Source organism: Accipiter gentilis, chromosome 4, assembly GCF_929443795.1.
Source record: "Accipiter gentilis chromosome 4, bAccGen1.1, whole genome shotgun sequence".
Classification (NCBI taxonomy): Eukaryota; Metazoa; Chordata; class Aves; order Accipitriformes; family Accipitridae; genus Astur; species Astur gentilis.
The window spans coordinates 42,617,760-42,637,483 of NC_064883.1; the positions used below are offsets into that span (position 1 = coordinate 42,617,760).

Genomic DNA, 19,724 nt, shown 5'->3' on the forward strand with positions numbered 1-19,724 from the left:
CTCTTCACCATCTTTGGGAAAAGACTTGGGGCACAGTCATGAGTGTCCTTTCTCATCTGGCACTCACTATGTCTTTTTCTTTGGATAATTCTTACCTTGGACTTTCACTGCCTCCTTTCTCAGATCCCACTGTGTTTCCCTTGCTCAACCTTGAGTTCTTTTTGCTGACCCTGAGCTCTCCTGATCTCATCCTTTCTCCATCTGCTTTCCCATTTTTCCAAGCTCCTCTTTTCTCCCTTGCACCCTAAACTTCCCATCAGCCTTCCCAGGCAAATACCTGTGCCTGATCCACCCTCATTTTGAGATGGAGCAGAAGGATTAGAACCCAACCAGGTCCCTTCTTTGTTTCCAGAGCCCTCACCAAAGGCTGCCGCTGTGTGGAACTGGATTGCTGGGATGGCCCTAACTCAGAGCCCATCATTTATCATGGCTACACTCTCACCTCCAAGATCCTCTTCAGTGATGTCATTAAGGCCATCAAGAACTATGCTTTCAAAGTAAGGACGAGGGACCCTCTGAGATTTCTTATATTGAACAATCCAATACTGATAGTAGGTCTGTGCCCTCCCGGCAGAGAGCATAAACAATGAAGACTTCACCTTAGCATTTCTCATGGGTACAAGATGTGTCCTTCTGTCTGGGCATACATGTTCTGCTTTCTGCAGAGATCCATTCCTGGGAGTTGCTGGATGGGCAGAGCACTATCTGAGGATGAATTTGAATCTATACCAGCACAGCTGCATCCTGGACCCCACTACATGAAAATAATGCCCAATATCTTGAGCACACCTGGTGGGAAATACAAACAAGCCCATGGTTTGTGTGGCTTTGATGTCTCAGGGTCTGTTCCTAGTTTAGAGGAACTCACATGCATGTATTTTGGAGGGACTAATGCCAAGGACTGCTTTTCTGCTTTAAATGGAATGAGCAGGTCTGGATTCTTGTATGGCAGTGCTGGGCCAGCAGCCTTTAAAAAACCTTGGGTCTGTCCAGGCTCACTGGACTTTCTGCTATTTCCCTTCAGTGCACTTGAGAGCTAGTACCAAGTTTCCTTTGGGGCTAAAAAGCAGTGAAAATGCCAATGCCTTTGGCACACAAAATGACCGGGGGGGGGGGCGCACAGGGAACCAGATCAGGCCTGTGCATGAATGGAGGAAGGATTCATGCCACCTAAGGACTTAAGCAAATCCAGTGATTTCAAAGCCTCCCTTCCCAGTCCTTCCTGTGAGGTAGGAAAGCGCTCTGACCCACAGTGCAAGTGGAGAATGGAGGCACAGGGAGCCTCAACAAAGTGCCCCAGCAAGTCTGTGGGAGGCATCCTGACCCAGCCTGGTGCCCTGTCCATTGGATCATCATTTCTAGAAGGCATCAGCAGAGATCTGAGTAGCTACTGCACAGTTAAATTTGTCCTTTTTTAACAAATGCTCATTTTAGCAGAACGCTAGACCCTGTTGTTGATACACTCGTTTCCAGAGAAAACAGCACTGAGGTTTATATCAATTGCTATAGACTGGTGAAATTGCAGAATTCACTGATGATGTATGTTGCTCTCTTGTTCTAGACCTCGCCATACCCTGTCATCATCTCCCTGGAGAACCACTGCAGCGTCGACCAGCAGAAGGTCATGGCTCAGCACATGACGACGATCCTGCAGGACATGCTCTTGGTTGCCCCAGTTGACGGAAACAAATCCCAGTTCCCCTCCCCAGAGGTAAGCAAGGCCACTCTAGCACTTTCTGCCTTCTGAGGGTAGGACAAGGGAGAGGTCTATCTTCTTGCTGGGTGCCAAGCCATGGACAATAGTCTTGAGGACTGGTGGGAACTGCACTTACTGAGGAACAGAAATTGTCTGTGGGCAATGGTGTGTCCTGGTTTCAGCCGGGATAGAGTTAATTGTCTTCCTAGTAGCTGGTACAGTGCTGTGTTTTTGAGTTAGGTATGGGAAGAATGTTGATAACACACTGATGTTTTCAGTTGTTGCTCAGTAGTGTTTAGACTAAAGTCAAGGATTGTTCAGCTTCTGATACCCAGCCAGCGAGAAAGCTGGAGGGGCACAAGAAGTTGGGAGGGGACACAGCCAGGGCAGCTGACCCAAACTGGCCAAAGGGGTATTCCATACGAAGTGACGTCACATCTAGTATATAAACTGGGGGGAGTGCGGGGCAGGGGGGATCGCCACTCAGGGACTTACTGGGCGTCGATCAGCCGGTGGTGAGCAATTGCACTGCACATCATTTGTACATTCCAATCCTTTTATTATTAATGTCATTTTATTAGTGTTATCATTACCATTACTAGTTTCTTCTTTTCTGTTCTATTTAACCGTTTGTATCTCAACCCATGAGTTTTACTTCTTTTCCGGATTTTCTCCCCCATCCCACTGAGTGGGGGAGCAGTGAGTGAGTCATGCTTAGTTGCTGGCTGGGGTTAAACCACAACAGGTGGAATGAGAAATAGGAGTATCCAGAAGTAGCCTGTGCACATCAAGCACAAAATGCCCCATTGCTCCTTGTTTTGTTTAAGGCCTCAGAGGAGACATCCCTCCAGGACTGAGGACATTCCTGGTCCATTTACCAAGGCCAGGGAATGTCCTTCATCCCATGAGGAGGTTGCTTTTCTGGCTTGTCCTAGAGGAGCTGAATGCTGAGGGTCTGTCTTGTGTCTGCTCACCACAACCCAAAGCTGAATATGACCTTCTTCAGGCTAATCCTCTGAAGCACTGTTAGGTTGCTGCACATGCAGGAAAGATTAGCACCACAAGGAGTGACTATAAGGTGTCTCTGTGTTTTTAATCCAGCAAGACTGGACACTGCCTGATTTCATGGTAGGTGAGATGTTTTGCTCTGTGCTGAGGGATGTAACGTACGCTCCCCTCCTCCTTTAATGCCTTGGTGCTCTACTGTGGAATCCAGATTGCTGATTTGGAAGTGATGAGGGCTGGAAGGACAACTGTGATTGTTTGCCCCTCAAAACTCAAGGGGAAAACCAGTACAGTAGCCTAAAATTGTATCAAGCACGAAGTGTCCTCCCACTGAGAATGGCCTGGTGTGGTGGGGATGGAGATGTCTATGGAGGACAAAGGGAGGCAGGTGGCTGCATAGAGATGCCCTTTTGATTCCCATGAATCAGGGCAGCCATGAAGCTGGGAGCTGAGCTTGGACCCTGCAGGGGGAAGGAGATATATACAGTCCTCAACAGTGGATCACAACTATAAAATCATTAGCTGATAATTAGAAAAAATCGGAAATGGAATCTTGGTATGAAAAAAAAAATTGTTTCTAAACCAGGAGCCAAAATGGAACATTCATCTGTTTCTACCCTTTGGGTTTGTGTTTTTCTTTCTTTTCTCTTAAGCACTTTGCAGAAACAGAGTTCTGTGTGGATAGATGCAGTTCCCTTTAAACTGCATTTCTTTGCTAAAGAAATAATTTGCCAAAAATTGTGGATGAGCATGCCTAGCCAGAGCTGGAAGGAGTTTGTGGGTGGGATAAAGCTGGCAGTCAGCAGGGGAGAAAGGAGAGGAAAACGATCCACCCAAAATATCTTCTATATTTGTTCTCCCTCTCTCTTTTTCTCTTTTCCCTTTCTGACTTTCCCCTTTCGTTTGGGAGTGTCATGCCTCACTTGATACAATGCCTAGCACAGAGGGAAGCTGATCTGGGTTGGTCCCTAGACACTAGTGCAATAAATTAGGATGGATAATAATTTTTAATGCTGCTGCTTCAGCAGGACCTTTGCACTGGCACAGACAAGGTGCCTCCATTTAAGAAGTGACTCTCCTAGGGTGAGGATACCCCCAGCATGAAGGCAGGTCTCTGCAGGCTGTTACTGAGTTGGAAAAATCAAAGTCTTCAGTGTCACCTCCTGCCTTGCTATTTATCCCCAGTGCAGGGTCAGGAAAGCTGCTGATGGCTTTTCAAAACACTGCCTTGTGACCAGGGGAATGATAAGAAGAAAGAAAGGAGAAACACCAGGGAAAGAAATGTGTGATGTGTGTGTAAGGGAATGACTCCAGCTTCCCAAAGATGGTTTTCCCATTCCTGTGCTCATCTAACCTCCTGCTAACATCCTGCCCAGATGGACACATGGCCCCAGCTGGAACAAAACAGCCCAGATCTACCTTAGTGAATGGATTTGGGCTGATATGCTCCATTGGAGGGACTGATCCATTTAGTTTAAAGGGAGAAAAATTGCCAATGTAGCAAAACCTATCCTTTTCTGTGTGGTACTTTTCCTCTGCCTTCCTGCTACGTGAACTAGAAGAGCACAAAGGGCTGAACTGCTGATTTTTTTGGTGGAAAATTCATTGAAGCTGAAACATTAAAGAAAAGAAGACCAAACCAGAAACCTCTTGGATTATCCAATTCCTTGTGAAGCTGACATGGGGAAGCCCGGGACAACGTAGTATTTTTTTATATTAGAAAAAGGGTAGGATCTGTCACTGGGAAGAGGGCTGAAAGGCTGTAAATAAAAGCAGGCGAAGCATTGCTGCAGATTGTGTTAGCAGGGAAATGTCAGTAATTAAAGGAAGATTGACACAGTTTGAATTCATGCTAATGATTCATACCTCAGCCCTGGGCAGTTAACTGATTTATTAGGCTCCATTCAGGAACAGTGTTGGGCTACACAGAGCATCTAAATATCTCCCTCAAGCTGCTGTCTTTGGGTCCCGATAGTAAATTAAAGGCCTGTAGGATGAAAGGCCAAAACCCACATAAAAGCTTCAGGCAGTGCCAGGGTTGTAGGGAAGAGCTGATCCACTCTCTGCTGCTGATTGCTTGTTACAGGCCTTTCCGCCCCATCTCTATCTGCACAGGGGTCTGCCAGGGCTCTTTCCCCCGTCCCTGCATCCCAGCTAGAAATGCTGCAAAACCCCAGCCCTGGAATGAGACTAAACCAGCTGCCAACATTGCATGCAACTATTCAGCCTATTAGGCATATCTGAAACCCCTCCAACTTTTTGTTCCTGGACTTCCTTGTTTACAATGACAGTGGCTTTGGGCTTAACGGACCTGTCTTGGTGGGCGACCCTCAGGAACATGACCCCCCCGAGTTGGGAGGCCCAGTGCAGTGGCAGGGGCCTCTGCCAGCCCACGCTGTCCCACACCCATTGCTGTGTCCAGTGCCCCCATTCAATCACTTTGAGCCATGCAGCCCAGGAACCACTTCGAGTATAGCAGCGGCAATGCAGGGCTCAGCACAACTGGTGGCTGACGTGCTCTGCCCTGTGCTCACGGCAAGGCAGCGAACACCTCTAGATTTGGCTCAGCTAAGTCCAGACCAGGTTCCGTCAAAGGTCTCTTAAGTCAGCAGGGGACCCCAGGAACCGTCTGCCCGGGAGGATTACTTTTGCACCGTATACTTCGCGTGAATGTGGCTTCAAGTCCTTCTGCCTTCTGCCTAACTGCACATCTGTGTGTTTCTCCAACGTTAGCCCAGCTTGTGTCAGTCTTGTCTGCAGTGCATCTTCTTGGCTGAAGTTGTTGAGCTGAGTTTCCCTCAAATCCTTCAAAACCTCCTTTGATAATCTGTTCCTTCCCCTTTTCTGGAGACTCTCTTTGTCCTCTGGTGCCACTCATTGCTAAACCCTGCAACACTTCAGTTTACAACTAGGCTGAAAGCCGTATACAGATGGAGATATGATATCAATTAGTGCAGCTGGTCTGCACATCTCCTCATGAATGTGAACACGTTATTCCTCACAGATTCTCAGAAATCTGGGGACATGGAAATCTTCAACCTGAGAGCGGGATGTAAGGTGGCAGTGCTCAGACCCTCTAAATCCACGTACATGAGCACTTCACTTAGGGGTCCATTTGAGAAATAATTAATACAGTCAGGGGAGCTGGAGGTGTGGTCCACCTCCTAGTAAGTGTTTGTCTAAATAGACAAGAAGAATCACACCCTGGGAGTGTTTAGTTCTCTCTGTTGACTCTAAAGGAGGTGTCGAAGGCACAGAAAGTTTGATGAGGTGGATTGCTTTACAAATCTTCCACTCTCACTGAGATGAAAACTGGAAATCAGACCTTGCCATGGCTTTCAGGTTGCTATTAGGGGCAGAAAAGTTTCAGGTAAGATAAACACGTGTATGCAGATCTTTTAAAATCCTCTGCTCTTTGCAGCTTTGCTCCTTCTGATAAAATCAACAGTGCTTTCATTTAAGATGGTTGCCATGTCCCAATTCAGAGACTCCCAAAGGAAGAAAAGCTGTGTGTCAGAACTATTTCATTTGCAGAGCTGAGCTTGTTCAGCATGCAGTGGAAAAGGTGGGAAAGCAGGGGAGCTCCACTTGTGGAGAGCTAAGGCAATGCCATTTACAGGGCACGTGAGGAAGGGAAAGAGTTGCAGGTATTCCAGTAGCCACTCCACTATATGTTCTCAGTAGTCCAGTGTCCTTGTAGCCTTTTCTTAACTTGTATTCAGCCTTGGGCTTGCCACAGGCAGTTGGAATAGCTTTATGGTCTACTTGGAGAATATTTATTGAGTATTTCAGCTAATGCTTCTTCCTAAGACAAGGGATCTGCTCAACAGAGCAGAACTGATGAGCTGAGTGTCTTTTGCCTCAGGCTAGAAATACTTAATATCACATGAAGGGGAACCAAGAGAGTTGGAACAAGTGCATTTGTGTGTTTTTGTCTGTATGTATCAGCTTATTTAAAACCTTGTTAAAGAAGATAAGCACTCAAATTTAGGGCTTTGCTTCCTAGCACCCATGTTAAATGAAGGAAGACAATGTTTGGGACTGGCAGCTTCTGCAGGGTGGATTCAGTGCAATGCTACAATAGAGTAGCACTTTCTGCAGCAAATGGAGATGCAAATGCTCTTGTTTTGGGGTGACTCTCACCCCTCATTGTGGACCAATAAGCTAATGCATCTCCCGTGGAGTTAGGTGGCACATGGGCTGCTCTCTCTTGTAGGCACGATGGAAGTTACCTGCATAGGGAGATACTAAACCTCTCCAATGCAACAGGACTCCAGAAGGGAGTAGATTTGGTAGATTGTTGGTAGAAGAATGGTAGATTTCAAGGCCAAAGGGGACCACCATAATTGCCCTATGGAGAGTCTTGTACAACACAGTCTGGGCTGACCAGTGTCCCTGTGCCCATGGGGAGCATCTGCAGCATATCCAAGGTTTCCCGGCATAACCACAGTCTAGACAGGATAACAGCAGCACCGAGGACCCACTGCTGGCAGCCTTGCTATGGGGTGTGATGAAGAGACAAGGTGGAGGCCGTGTTGCTGTGACTTCACTGCTGCTGATATTCAGCCATGCAGGATGGGTTTGTGCCAGAAATAACACCTCCCAGTTGCTGGACAGGCTGTCCTGAACTGGAGAATCTTGAAAAGGGTTAGTAGCCCTACTGGTAATTAAGAATCAAGCAATCTGCCCCAAATCCCTTATCCCTGGTTCTCTACTGTCAAGCTGTGAGATGAGGTGGTAACGTTTCTTACGGGATGTTAGAAAGCAGAGGCAGATAATATATTATATAGCAGGTTGCTATCTGCAGCCTGTGAAGGACAGGAGGGGCTTCTCTGAGGCCCTCCTCACTGTCCCCAGTGCAGTCCCTCCAGGCTTGTCCATTCAAAGTGTCAACTGGAGTCTAAAAACTCACACAGAACTGGATTTCACCTGCTGCCAGTGAGTATTGTGGAAGAACAGTGAAGAGCTGGATGTTGAGGCAGGAGGGTGGGCAGAGACATGTGAGCAGCAGACCAAAGTGAGACTCTGAAGATGAGCCCATTCGTGTCCCAGCTGTGGGTGTGAAGAAGCGTCACAGCTCTGCCTGGAAGAAGGCTGAGGGGCTGGGAGGATGAGGGATATGGTCTGAAGATGGGGAGGAGGATACTGCTGTGCTCTGACTGCTCCTTTGGGCCTGTTATTCCCAGTAACTGGTACATTCCTTCAGCTGCCTTGCTTTTGAGTGACGGGGAAAGTGCCCCAGTGTAAACAGATCATTTGTGGTAGCTGAAGAAAAACGCTCCTGGCTGCTGCATCGGGTGCCAGTGTCAAATTTCAGCTCAAACCAAGCTCCATCCACAGTTTAGCCGGGTGGCGAGGAGTTGGGCTGGTCTCTGTAAAGACATGATGCAATTTGCTTGCACCCACAAAGGGGGAATTGTGTTCTTTGAAAATGCCTGTGTTGCTTTATAAAAGATCCTTGGTTTTCCACAGTCCTGTCATTTGAGAATGGTGGGGTTTGTTGCTTTTGCTGTTGTGGAAGGGGCAAATATAGGGTGTCACTGAGAAAGGGGAACATGCTACGTGGATAGAGGGGTTGTATTGACTAATTCTGAGATTGCATTTTTCTGGAGTAACTAACACCCTCCAAAGGACTACTGAACACGTCCAGGTGGCAGCAAATCTCCCACTGACCTCACTGGAAGCTGCAGGGTCTAGGGGTGCTCCTAATTTTAAGGCATAACCTGCACACTTAGAGATTGCACCCAGGCAGTCACCCTTCTCAGTACTGCTCCCTGCTGCCAGCATCGCTGCTGCCTTGTTGGTGTTCAAAGTCAACCCTCTCCAGGCTTCAGCCTTCCTCCGTGGTCAAGAGATACGCAAGAGAGACGTCAGTGGTATGGTGGCCTGTGAGCAACCATGTGCTGTTGGTGTGTTCCTTCACCTGAGGGTTTTATGTGGACTTTGCAAGTGGCTGGAGAGAGTTGATTCAGCACAAGAAATGTGCTCCTTGGATTAGCTCAGCTGTCAGCTGTGTTACGTTGGCACATGCTTCTGGTTATGACTAATATGGTACCATGGTAGCAGTCCCAGGAGAAGCTCTTTTCAGAAGGGGAGGTATCTTTGGGAAATGTCTGGGAACTCTTCCTTAGGCTGTCATCACCCTAAGATCATCACCTGCAAGATCCCTTACATATTAAAATCCCATGTCTGCTATGCACGAGGCACCTGTCCAGAACTTAATGGACTTCTCTCCCCATTAAAATGTCTAGAGGAGCAGAGGGCTGCACTGCTTCAGTTGCTGCATGGATCTCATGCTGTTTCCCAAGCTGTGCATGTGTTTATAACCATACATTGCAGACACTGGGGTAGATTAAGTAACGGGGCCACACAGAGAGGCAAAAGCAGTGCCACAAATAGCTCCCGTGAGCCCTGACCTCCAGGCTTGGCCTTGTTTGCTGAGCCACATTCAGTTTTGAAAAGAATTGTGTATTTTTATTGCCTCTAACAGCACAACAGTTTAAGTTGCCTAGTTGAGGGGTTGGTCAGCTCTGTATCAGAGGGGAATCAGTGAGCTATCTGCAGTTTTCAGACTCGTGGCTTGTGGTCTCAGGGGTGGGCTAGAGGGAGGGCAAGGCCTCAGTGGAAAAAGACTTATTTTTACCTGTATCTGTGGATAATAACCAGTGACTGATGCAATTCTAAAAGGCCCTGGTGCTGGTTGCAGCTGAGGAGCTGTTATATCCTTGCTCCTTCAGGGTGGGCCAGAACCTTTTCTAATCACCAGCTATTTTGTCCACTTTTCCTTGTGCAGCAATTGAAAGGGAAGATCCTTGTGAAAGGCAAGAAGCTGAGCAGGCGGGAGGACCCCACTGGAACAAATGGGAACAACAACCTGGAGGCTGAGGATGTCTCTGATGAAGACGAAGCAGCTGAAATTGAAGATGAATCTGTAAAGACCGAGATACAGCAGAAGGGGAAAGTAAGTAAAAGAAGTAACTGAGGCCCAAAAAGGGGCAGACCTGGAGAGGCAGAAAAGCTATAAACAAGATCTTTGCCTGTTGCAGAAGGCTCTGAAGTCCTGCATCAGGAAATCCTGTCCTGTTAGCCTATCCCATGACTCATGCTGGGAAACCACTTTCTAGGTGGGTTTTGTGCCATGCTTAAAAAACAAGAAAAAAGAAAAGCAACTGAAATACACTTTTAATATGTTCCCAGCTAACACAGTTCTCAGTGTGGTTTCAGCTACTCATCTGGGGATATGTAAGGGTGAATTGTTGAAATTGCTGGAGCTAAGGATCCTAGTGCTTTCTCAGCTTAATGATCTCTGTCCCAAGCACAGATATCTTGCAGAGCCAGCCAAGCATGAAGGTTGGCTTCTTTCCGAAAATGAGGCTGGAGGACCCTGCAGCTGGGACAGACCATGTAGCATTTATGGAAACAGTGGAAGGGCACATGTTCAATCTATCTCTGATTTCTAGAAATCTATTTGTCATGGGACCATCATGACTTCCTTTATTACCAGAGACTGGTGCTTTTCTAGTCGCATTTTGCAACATACCTGCACCCTCGCTGGCCAGAGGAGGGAGGGAGGAAAGAGCTAGAGATCTATGGCGAAGGGGTGGCCACTTACCAAAGCAATTGGGATGACTGTTTCTGGGAGGAAAAGGCTGGCCTTTACACCAGTGTTTTGCTCCCGCATGTGAGGACATTCATTTTTCAAGACTGCAGGTCATTGTGAAGGTCATATCCCTTACAGACCAGGTTCATAGGTGATATAAATACATTCAGTCCCACAGATGGCAAAGCTGACATTGCCTCTGGATCTGGTCTGATCTATGCTTCCCCTTGGTGATTTGCTCACTCTTTGAGAGTCTTAATTCTTTCTCTGAACTGTAGTCAATAATGTGTATAATTTTGAAGTCTGTCATTTTCTTTTCTTGCCTCTGATGGGAGCTGGTGGCTCTCACCTCACCCTTGGACCAATGAATCTGACTGTGTAGTAGGAGGCATCAAAGCATTATGACAGCTTCCTAGTTCAAGGGAAAAAAGCCCATGGAGGCCAAAACATCCTTCCCTTTTCCTTATTTCCAGGTTTGCATGCTTGGGACTAGGACAGGAAAACTCATTGCTAAGGCTCTGTTGTAAAGTTTAGCAGCTGGAGACAGCTATTGATGCTGAAATACAAGTGATCATGCAGAGAGCAGCAGAAAGGGTGTCCCACCAACAAAGAGAATCCATTTGGAGAACATCATGTAACAAGGGTGCTGGGACAGCAAAGCGTCTGTTGTGTAAAATCCTCTCTTAGCTCACCAATACAGGCTGATTGGGTTAGTTGCTACTCTGTGTGTAGCCCTAATCACTTGTGAGTTGTGATAGCCAAGCTGAAATACTCGTTCACATAATAACATGCAAATAAATGCAGAAGGAGGGATGGCCCAGGGGTCCTAGACAAAACATGATTATTGCTTTTGAGTATGACTGCGGAAACTCCCCACAAACCTCTTGCTCTCCTGCTTTTAGAGTGACACCTTGAAGTTGGCCAAGGAGCTCTCAGACACAGTTGTCTACTGCAAGAGTGTCCATTTCAATGGCTTTGAGGACCCCAGCCATCCTCGGGCTTTCTACGAGATGTCATCATTCACGGAGAGCAAAGCTCTGAAACTAGCCCAGGAGTCTGGTATGTATGTTCTGCCCTGGCAAAAGGCCATCCTCTGTCCCAGCTAGTGGTGACACAGGACAGCTAGTGGTGGTTAAGCACAAGGAAAAGGCATCCTGAAAGATGTGGGTTATGATCTTTTTGGTCAATGCATGTCACTGAGAAACAGTGGGAATAACTTCATATCATAGAGGCTGTTACCAAGAAGGGCATTTTATACGGGTAGTTCACATTCAGCCAGACTCACTAGGCAGAGAAGCAGTATATATAGCAGCATCAAGAAGAGATAAAAGTAGCTCCCATCACTGAAAGAGTCATTTTCTTCTTTTTTTTTTCTGTAGGAACCAGTTTTATTCATCACAACATCAGGCACCTGAGCCGGATCTACCCTGCAGGCTGGAGGACAGATTCTTCCAACTACAACCCCATCGACTTGTGGAACGTCGGCTGCCAGATCGGTGGGTGCAACTGGGAGGTCAGAGAGGGTCAACCTGGCTGGGTCGCCCATGAGCTGTCTATGGAGGGTCTTCAATTGAGGTCGATGTGTGATCTCAAGCCATTTGCAGGCAGAGAGGCTCAGTGGTCAGTGGGAGAGTTCAGCTCTTCAGCCAATGCTCGATGACTTTTCGTAGACCATTTTCTGGCCCGCCTCAAAACCATTAGGAGAGCCTTTCCTGCACATTAATGTGCGCATCCCTGCAATTTCACTGGAAGCAGAGTTATTGCCATTTAACAAAGGAGGAGAGAGCCCGGAGTTACAGTCACTTACTGAAAAGTGTGCCAAAATCTCTGGCAGAGATGTAAATCAAACTCAGCTCTCTTGAGCCCTAGAGCAAAGCCATAACCATAAGGGCCAAGCCGTGGCCTGAGCTGTTAGCTGTAGTCAAAGCAGCCCATCATACCTGTTCCCAGGGCATTGAGGCCTCTGATAGTATATTGATGTCTCAGAGATTTGATGAAAACAAGGGTCCCAGAGCCTGTTAAGTGAATTATGTTATAGTTCTCATCCAGGAAACCTGGTGTAGTGGGAAGTGGGCAGGCTGGTGATGACATGCTGGGCTCTCTTGGTGATGCTGGATGTTGGAGATGTCCCAGTTGTGCCTATGTGGCCCAGCCAGACAGGAGAAGCTGCAGATGCAGGGCTTCCTGGCCCCCAGCCGTGTAGACCTGCGTGGGCTGGATGTGCCTGGCAGCGTATGAACTTGCTAGGTCCTGCAGCCCCTGTGGGGGGGGCACAGGTAGAACCCATTGACCTGTCTCCCCAGCACTGAGTCTGGCCTCAGGAGAGTCTCTGGCAGGCAACATCAGGTCCCTTGGGGTACTCTAAGACCAGACCTGTGTGCCTTATCTGATCCAAATTCAATATTTGGGCACCCAAATTAAGATTTTTCAGAAACCCCAAGTACTTGCAGCTTCCAGTAAAACTGGTATACTGCAGTTATTAAAGTCTTCCTTGCAAGTGGAAAAACAGGGGAGTGCCTTAAAATGCTTTTGGCCTTCCAGTATTACAGGGTGTGTAGGACCCAGGACCAGGATAAATTGCCATCTGTACTAGAGCTGTCTTAGAAGTTGCTAAAGAGGTTGGCATCACCCTTGAGAAATGAGTGGAGTACTGAGGAGGTGTTGGGGTCCATGTGCACTCCCTATGTGGTATTGGTATTGTTCACAGAGACTGCTTCCAGATTTGACATTAATGCTTTTTAAAAAACTGATGGCAAATTGGAAAGAATACAAGAAATCTGCCTGGTGTTAGGACATCAGTGAGGCTTGATCTATTTTGGGCAGGAGACAACAAAGAAATGATTTGATCACAGCTTCTGTACTCCTACATGAGGAGTTCAGACCGTGAGGAGCTCTCTAGTCTAACCAACAGAGGCATCAATGCCCCTCAGGATGGCAAATGAAAGTAGGCATATCTGAGCTGGAAAGAAGGTTTTATAATGAGGCTAAGTAGTCAGAGAAACAATCTGAGGAGGATTTGCTGGCTTCACTGGAGGAGATAACTCCTTCAGCATAGAAATGAATAGGTTTGTCTAAAAGATGCAGTTGCTCAACCAGGTGACATAAATTCAATGCAGGACACTTTTTCATGCTGTGGAAGGCAGGAGGACAAATGAGATGGCTGTAATGGGTCCTTCTGTCTCTAACATCTCTGAATGCAAGAAATCCTCAGGGGTAGCAGGCTGGGAGGGTCAGAGTTTATCACTGCTGTTTGAAGTGTGGAAAAGGCAATGTTTATGTCCATGAAGTGCAATTTCATGTGAAAAGGATTAGTATAAAAAGATACCCATTGATTTATCTGAAAGTGACTGGATTTATTTATTTATGTTGCAGTTGCCCTAAATTTCCAGACAGCAGGCACAGAAATGGATGTCTACCAGGGTCGGTTCCAGGACAATGGGTTTTCTGGGTATGTCTTAAAGCCGGAATTCCTCCGGGATGAGCAAACCAAATTCAATCCAAAATCCATCACAGAAGGAACATGGGGGACAAAGAAGAAGCTTCTGCTTAAAGTAAGAATAGAAATCAGAAAATGTCTCAGTAGCATCCACCTGCAGGGGGGGTGTGTAGGTTGTCCCTTCTCCTTCTCCTGTCCCACCTGGGCAATGTTATCCTAACCCTACTCATTTCCCACTGCTGGGGTCTCTGCTTCAGTCCTGCATGGGGTCTCATCCTCCAGGGACTTACTCACATGTTTGATGTTTGGCAGTAGGAGAGGTTAATGACAATATTCACTGTTGTTACAGAAACATACAGGCAGACATGCAGCCAACAGTCACCACTGTTGTTTCCAAGTATCATCTGATCACTGTGGGGACAGTTAGAAAAGTTGCCTGCCCCCTACCTAGCATAGCTGGCTGGGCTGGAGCAATGTTCATTAGGTGCTTTGACTCATGACAACTTCCTCTGAAGGATGTCACAACACTGGCTCTGAAAGACCAGCACCAGCAGGTCCTGCACTCCTGGAGAAGGAGAGGGAAGTTTGCCAGCGAGTCCCCTCTTCTAATGATGTCCTGACCTCTTCCTCTGTTTCCTCCACAGATCATCTCTGGTCAGCAGCTGCCCAAGGTGAACAAAAGCAAAAACTCCATCGTTGATCCTAAGGTAACAGTAGAGATCCACGGCGTCCAACAGGATAACAACAAGAAGCAGACCAAAGTCATTGAAAACAATGGTAAGGGGTTTTCTTCCATGCTGTGCTCCCATGTGGCAGTAACCTTTTTGTTTCATGTAGCAGAGTGTTCCTTGCCAGACCTGCCCACACTAAGCAGATAGATGAGGTGCTGTTGGCCTACTTCAGTGCAGAGGCCCTGGTTATAGACTCCTGGTGGCATGAACTAGCCCCCCAGATTGATGTCCCTATGGAGAATTACTTTCAGGGGTTCTTTCCTTTCTTCTCTCTCGATGATGTTTGGAGACAGAAATTCCCTGCAAAACGACATCAGCCATATGAGTTGTTTTGAGGCTGGCTGCCAGATTTGCAGAGCTAGAGATTTGGAAGTGCTCTTTACCTCCATGCAGTTGGACTTGACCTGGGATGCACGGGTCCCCACCAAGATCTTCCCAAAGAAGGCTTATTGTGAGCCTGATTTTATCCTGAAAGTGGCACGAACTCGCAAAAGACTGAGGTTGCAAGCGATTTTGGAGGTGTCTGTTTCAACCCCTATCCAAAGCAGGACCATACTCAAAGTTAACTCAAGTTGCTCAGGGTATTGCCCAGATGGATTTTGAATATCTCAAAAGATGAAGATTCCCCAGACTCTCTGGGCTCTCTCAAGTGATCCAGTCATTGACTGATCTTATGATAAAGTGCAATATCCCTATTCTTAACCAGAAATTCCCCTGTTGCAGTTTGTGCCTATTATGCATCCAGCTTTTGCCGTGCACCTGTAAGAAGAACCTGGCTCTATCTTCTCTTTAAGGAGATAGTGGAGGATGGCAATAATAACCCCCTTAGCGTTCTCCAGGTTGGATAACTGGACCTCTCGCAGCCTCTTTTTATATGTAACATAGTCTGTGTAAAAGGAGACTGTTTCCTGTAGCTCAGAGCTTTCTCACAAGGCAGGGACACTGCATCTGCTCATCCTCTTGGCCAGAGCAGCACTGGTGATAAATTAATGTACACCGCAGCAATGTTACAGGTGAGGCGTGAAAGCCATAAGCCCCTGTCTCCAAAGAGCCAGGCTCAAGCCTTACCCAGCACTGACCTCAAGAGATCTCACAGACATTTCACCTTCCCGTGGGCCATTTCTCATTGGTCAAACATGGCTGTGATTTGCCTCCATGCAGTGAGGGTCTGAATATTCTGGCTTTCTGAGTTTGCAGAGGGCAAGTTCAGCCTTCTCTCCTGTGGGAGTAATGAGTGAGTAGGAATCTGAAAAATCAGTCCTCACCCTTCTGCTGACAAATACACAGGTACACACATACACATACACACTCTGCTTTTCTGTGTGGACTAAGAGCCAAGTGCTAGAAAGCCAACGCATATTTTCCTCCCTGCTAACAATGTTTCCCTTTTCCTCTTTCCTGTTTGAGTAAATCTGGCCTGGCTCCTAAAGCTCACGGCCATTTCCGTCACCTACAATAATTTTTATAATGTACGGAGTGAAAGCTGTGTAGGGAACATTCCAGACCTGCCAGGCCTGTTCCTTGGGGCTGCTCAGCGCACCTGGCCCCACAGCCAGCCCTTGGCTGTCTGGAGTGATACTGGAGTGATGCTGGAGGGAGTGTTGCCCAACGGAAAGTGAATCAAACAACGAAAACATCAATGTTGGAAAGGGGCAGCTGCAGAGAAGGGGTTGCCTTTCATGGGCTGAGGTTTCAGATAGGTGACCATGCTTCAGCAGCTCACCTGGTTTGGCATTTTATGGTTGGACTCAATGATCTTAAGGGTCTTTTCCAACCTAAATGATTCTATGATTCTCTGTTGGTGGGACTGAAGCAGGGGCTGTGGGCACAGGTCAGGTCACGGTGGTGCAGCTGTAGAGCTTGAGAGGCTGTGGGAACCTGCTGGCTCAGCATCTCGGAGCATCTCACTGTGGCTCTGAGGTGGGTTCAAAATCCCCCCCCCAAGATGTCAGTACAGTGAAACTTACTGTCCTAGGACTGATGTATTTCAACTTTCAACTGATGACCTCAACTTTCATGGTTTCTGCTCCCATGGGATCAGCAACACTGGGGTTTTTTTTCCCAAGGATGAAGGAGGTCAGGAGCAGATGTGTGTTATCTGAACAGCCCAGTTGATTTAATCCTATGAAAGTCCAAATAAAGCGCACCGATCCAGCACAGGTAGTTTGCTATGGCACTATCCAAAGGCCCGTCTCAGCACCTTCAGGGCCAGCTGAAATATCCCTGCCTCCTGCCGAATCATCCGCAGACCCTCCATGACCAGCAGGCTTGAGCTGACGTTTTGCTGTCCTTGGGCTTCTGCTCTGCACAGGCTGGGCTGATGGCAGCAGGGTTTCAAACAGGTTGTCTTCTCCTGTTTGTTTCTGGGGAGTGGTTTATTGATACTGCGGAAAGCACCCGCCGTGACCTGGAGAGAGAGCACTGAGCTTGCTCTTCAACTCTCATCTGATGTGACAATCTGGGTTTTGTTTGCTTTGTGAGGCCGGACCACGAGATCCTTACCCATAACAGAAGTAGGGCTAGTCTGGCTGTCTCAGACGCTGCCCTTATGCAGGGAGACGTAAAACATTTTGTCCACAGACTTGATGATGCTTTATGTAATCAGACACTCCTCATTAACCTTTCTGACAGATAGGGAAACTGAGGCACAGAGTGGTGACAGATGGGTGTACCTCGAGCTCTCAGCGAGGCTTAAGGCCTCAGAAGGCTGTCACAACACAAAGACACAGCTCTCCTCTCTGCTCACCCCTGGTTTAGGGCTGTAAAAATTTGCAGCTGGTCCCATGGCAACCAAAGACATCCATGTATCAGCCAGTGAGACCCTGTGGAGCAGAGCTGAGTTCACCTCCCTCCTGCTCCTCGCTGCCTTCTGGGACCATGGTGCTGAGGTCTGCACTAAGCAGCCTAAGCTGAAGGATTTTATTAATACCAGGTAGCAAATCAGTATCAGAGCTGGGAACAATGGTCTCAGCACCTCCTAAAACCTTTGGCTTGGGTCAGATTAGGTTGGCAGTCAGGCAAAGTCTACGTCCATTTGCAAGCACCTCTGACTGCCATCCTTATCTGTCAACATCTTTGACCTCCATCTTTGCTTGTGAGCATCTCTCACTTCCTTCCTTGTTTGTGAGCAGCTCTGATCTCCATCCTTCTCTATGTTGCCCAGGCTTTAACCCAAAATGGGATGAAGAGTTTACATTTGACATAGAGATCCCTGCACTTGCCCTGGTCCGGTTTGTGGTAGAAGACTTTGACATGTCGACCAAGAATGACTTCATCGGGCAGTACACCCTTCCCTTCACTAGTCTGAAGCAAGGTAAGGCCCTGCTCCCTGTTCCTCACAACCACTGAGCCCTCTGGGAAACTCCAGTGTCCTAGATGAGAGGTCCAGATCCATCATACCTCGGGGCAGAACAGGTCCTCTCTCTGGGATATGATAACGATCAAGATGAAAAACGGTTTATTGGGCAGCTGTTAATTCTCTCTGTGAAGACGGGATCCCCTTGTCACCAGTGGCCTTGGGCACGATATGTTACTAACGCTCAAAGCCATGCCCCTCAGACCTGCCTGTTCTGTGGGGTACAGGGAGAAAACGCTCTGAGGCAGGGAGATGTTTTTGCAGGGTCTTGGCAAATGTTAGCAAATATTTTTCCAGTCGGACTAAAGGCCACTTTCCATCTGCGTCTCTGCTTCCAGGTTATCGCCACATCCATCTTCTAACCAAGAATGGAGATCCGTACTCCTCCTCCACCCTCTTTGTGTACATCAATATCCAGGACTGTGATTAGCAGCTCAGCTCTTTCATGGCACAGTGAACCTCGTTACAGACCTAGAAGGAATTCAGCGTGTGAAGTCTGTCAACATCAGGGTCCCGGCAAATCCCCAGTGCCTTCTCTGGAGCAGCACACGGTGCTCCACAGGACCCCTGATGTGAAATAGCCATTGACCTTCTCCATTCTGCGTGCTGGAAATCCTGATGCTGCTGTTGAGATTAATCCTTTTGTACCTGTTCGACCGATCCAGCTGTGTTTTTAGTTCACTTCATTGAGTGTGATTTTTTAAATGTTGCTTTTAGCAAGAAGATAGGGACTCCTTTTTAGCAAAGTACAGCTCTTGGGTTGGGTTCGGTCAGACATCTGGACAAAACACCCAACATCTGTGCAAGAAAAAAATCCACCTCACCACTGAAATCAGTGACCAGAAGCCAGGTGACTTCTTGCAACTTCAGATGTTAGCCATCTTTCACCAAATGAAGTCTTAAATGGGGACACAATTCTGCTCTTTTCTGTTACAGATTAAAAAAGAAAGCTGCACTACAAAGGCTCATGTTATATAACTCGAGTTTCCTTTTGTATTATAATAAAAAATACACAAACACTACTCTGCCTCTGTGCCTGGCTCTCAGCCAGGTCGCTTTGCATTCAAAGCCTGCCTCTCATCCTGTGAAGGAGAAAGAAGCAGCCGAGTGGCAGATTTCCCTCTGACCCAAAGTGAAACCCACTCAAAGGGACCTCAGAGAATGTCTTTTGCTGATGACAGTGGAAATACGCTCAACTGACAGTAGGGCTTTTTTGTAATGCAGTAAAACTTTGTTTGTTTGTGTTTTTATAGGAAAACGTCATTTTTAACACAGAGGAAGTAGCAGTAGAAACTGTTGTAAATGTTAGTCTGGTCCCACTTGCGCTGTAGAGGTAACCTAGCACAAACAGGCAAGAGTTTTTTGAACAGCAACACAGTATTTATGGCAACAAGTGATTTTTCTTCAAGTACAACTACAGAGTTAAGGGAATATTGTTGAAATAAAATAATATATAATTTGAAGTGCTGTGTTACTAACAATGTGTTAGACTATTGTTAGACTATTAAAAGTAAAAAATTCTGGAAAAGTCCAATTACTTGTCACTATATGCCTCTTTGTCTTACTTGAATGCAACACACACGAAGTTGGAGATAGACCTGCTTAATTTCTTAAAGCTGTCAGTCTTTCTGGAGCTTTTCGTGCTTGGTTGTGCAGGGGATGGGCTGATACCAAAGAGGTTAATGTCCTGTTAAACAAATTCCAGTCCACTCACTCCCCCACCTGTTTTTGACTCCAAAATAGCCTGGATTTAGTGATCCTTGGGCCCACTGCAAAACTGGGTTTCATTTACTCCTACCTGGAGTTTATTATGCTGCAGTAAACATTGCTGAACACATTGATTTTTTTCCTCTTGACTATAACATTGTGTGATGTTGTAAACCATTGCCAGATTAAATGTG

At 47.0% G+C, this 19,724-nt stretch overlaps 1 protein-coding gene across 2 annotated transcripts in view; it reads left to right on the forward strand.

The window, feature by feature from the left end:
• The window catches only part of PLCD1 (phospholipase C delta 1), a 57,931-nt gene extending 38,207 nt beyond the window's left edge, over window positions 1-19,724 (forward strand). The window contains exons 7-15 of one of the 2 annotated variants that reach the window (XM_049798707.1): window positions 353-497; window positions 1,562-1,711; window positions 9,495-9,662; window positions 11,204-11,360; window positions 11,681-11,797; window positions 13,674-13,852; window positions 14,382-14,514; window positions 17,632-17,781; window positions 18,162-19,723. In XM_049798707.1, coding sequence (XP_049654664.1) covers window positions 353-497; window positions 1,562-1,711; window positions 9,495-9,662; window positions 11,204-11,360; window positions 11,681-11,797; window positions 13,674-13,852; window positions 14,382-14,514; window positions 17,632-17,781; window positions 18,162-18,253 — 1,291 coding nt within the window. In that variant the 3' untranslated portion in view covers window positions 18,254-19,723. Of the gene's footprint in view, window positions 1-352; window positions 498-1,561; window positions 1,712-9,494; window positions 9,663-11,203; window positions 11,361-11,680; window positions 11,798-13,673; window positions 13,853-14,381; window positions 14,515-17,631; window positions 17,782-18,161 lie in introns of both variants that reach the window. The other variant, XM_049798706.1, reaches the window with a different exon arrangement.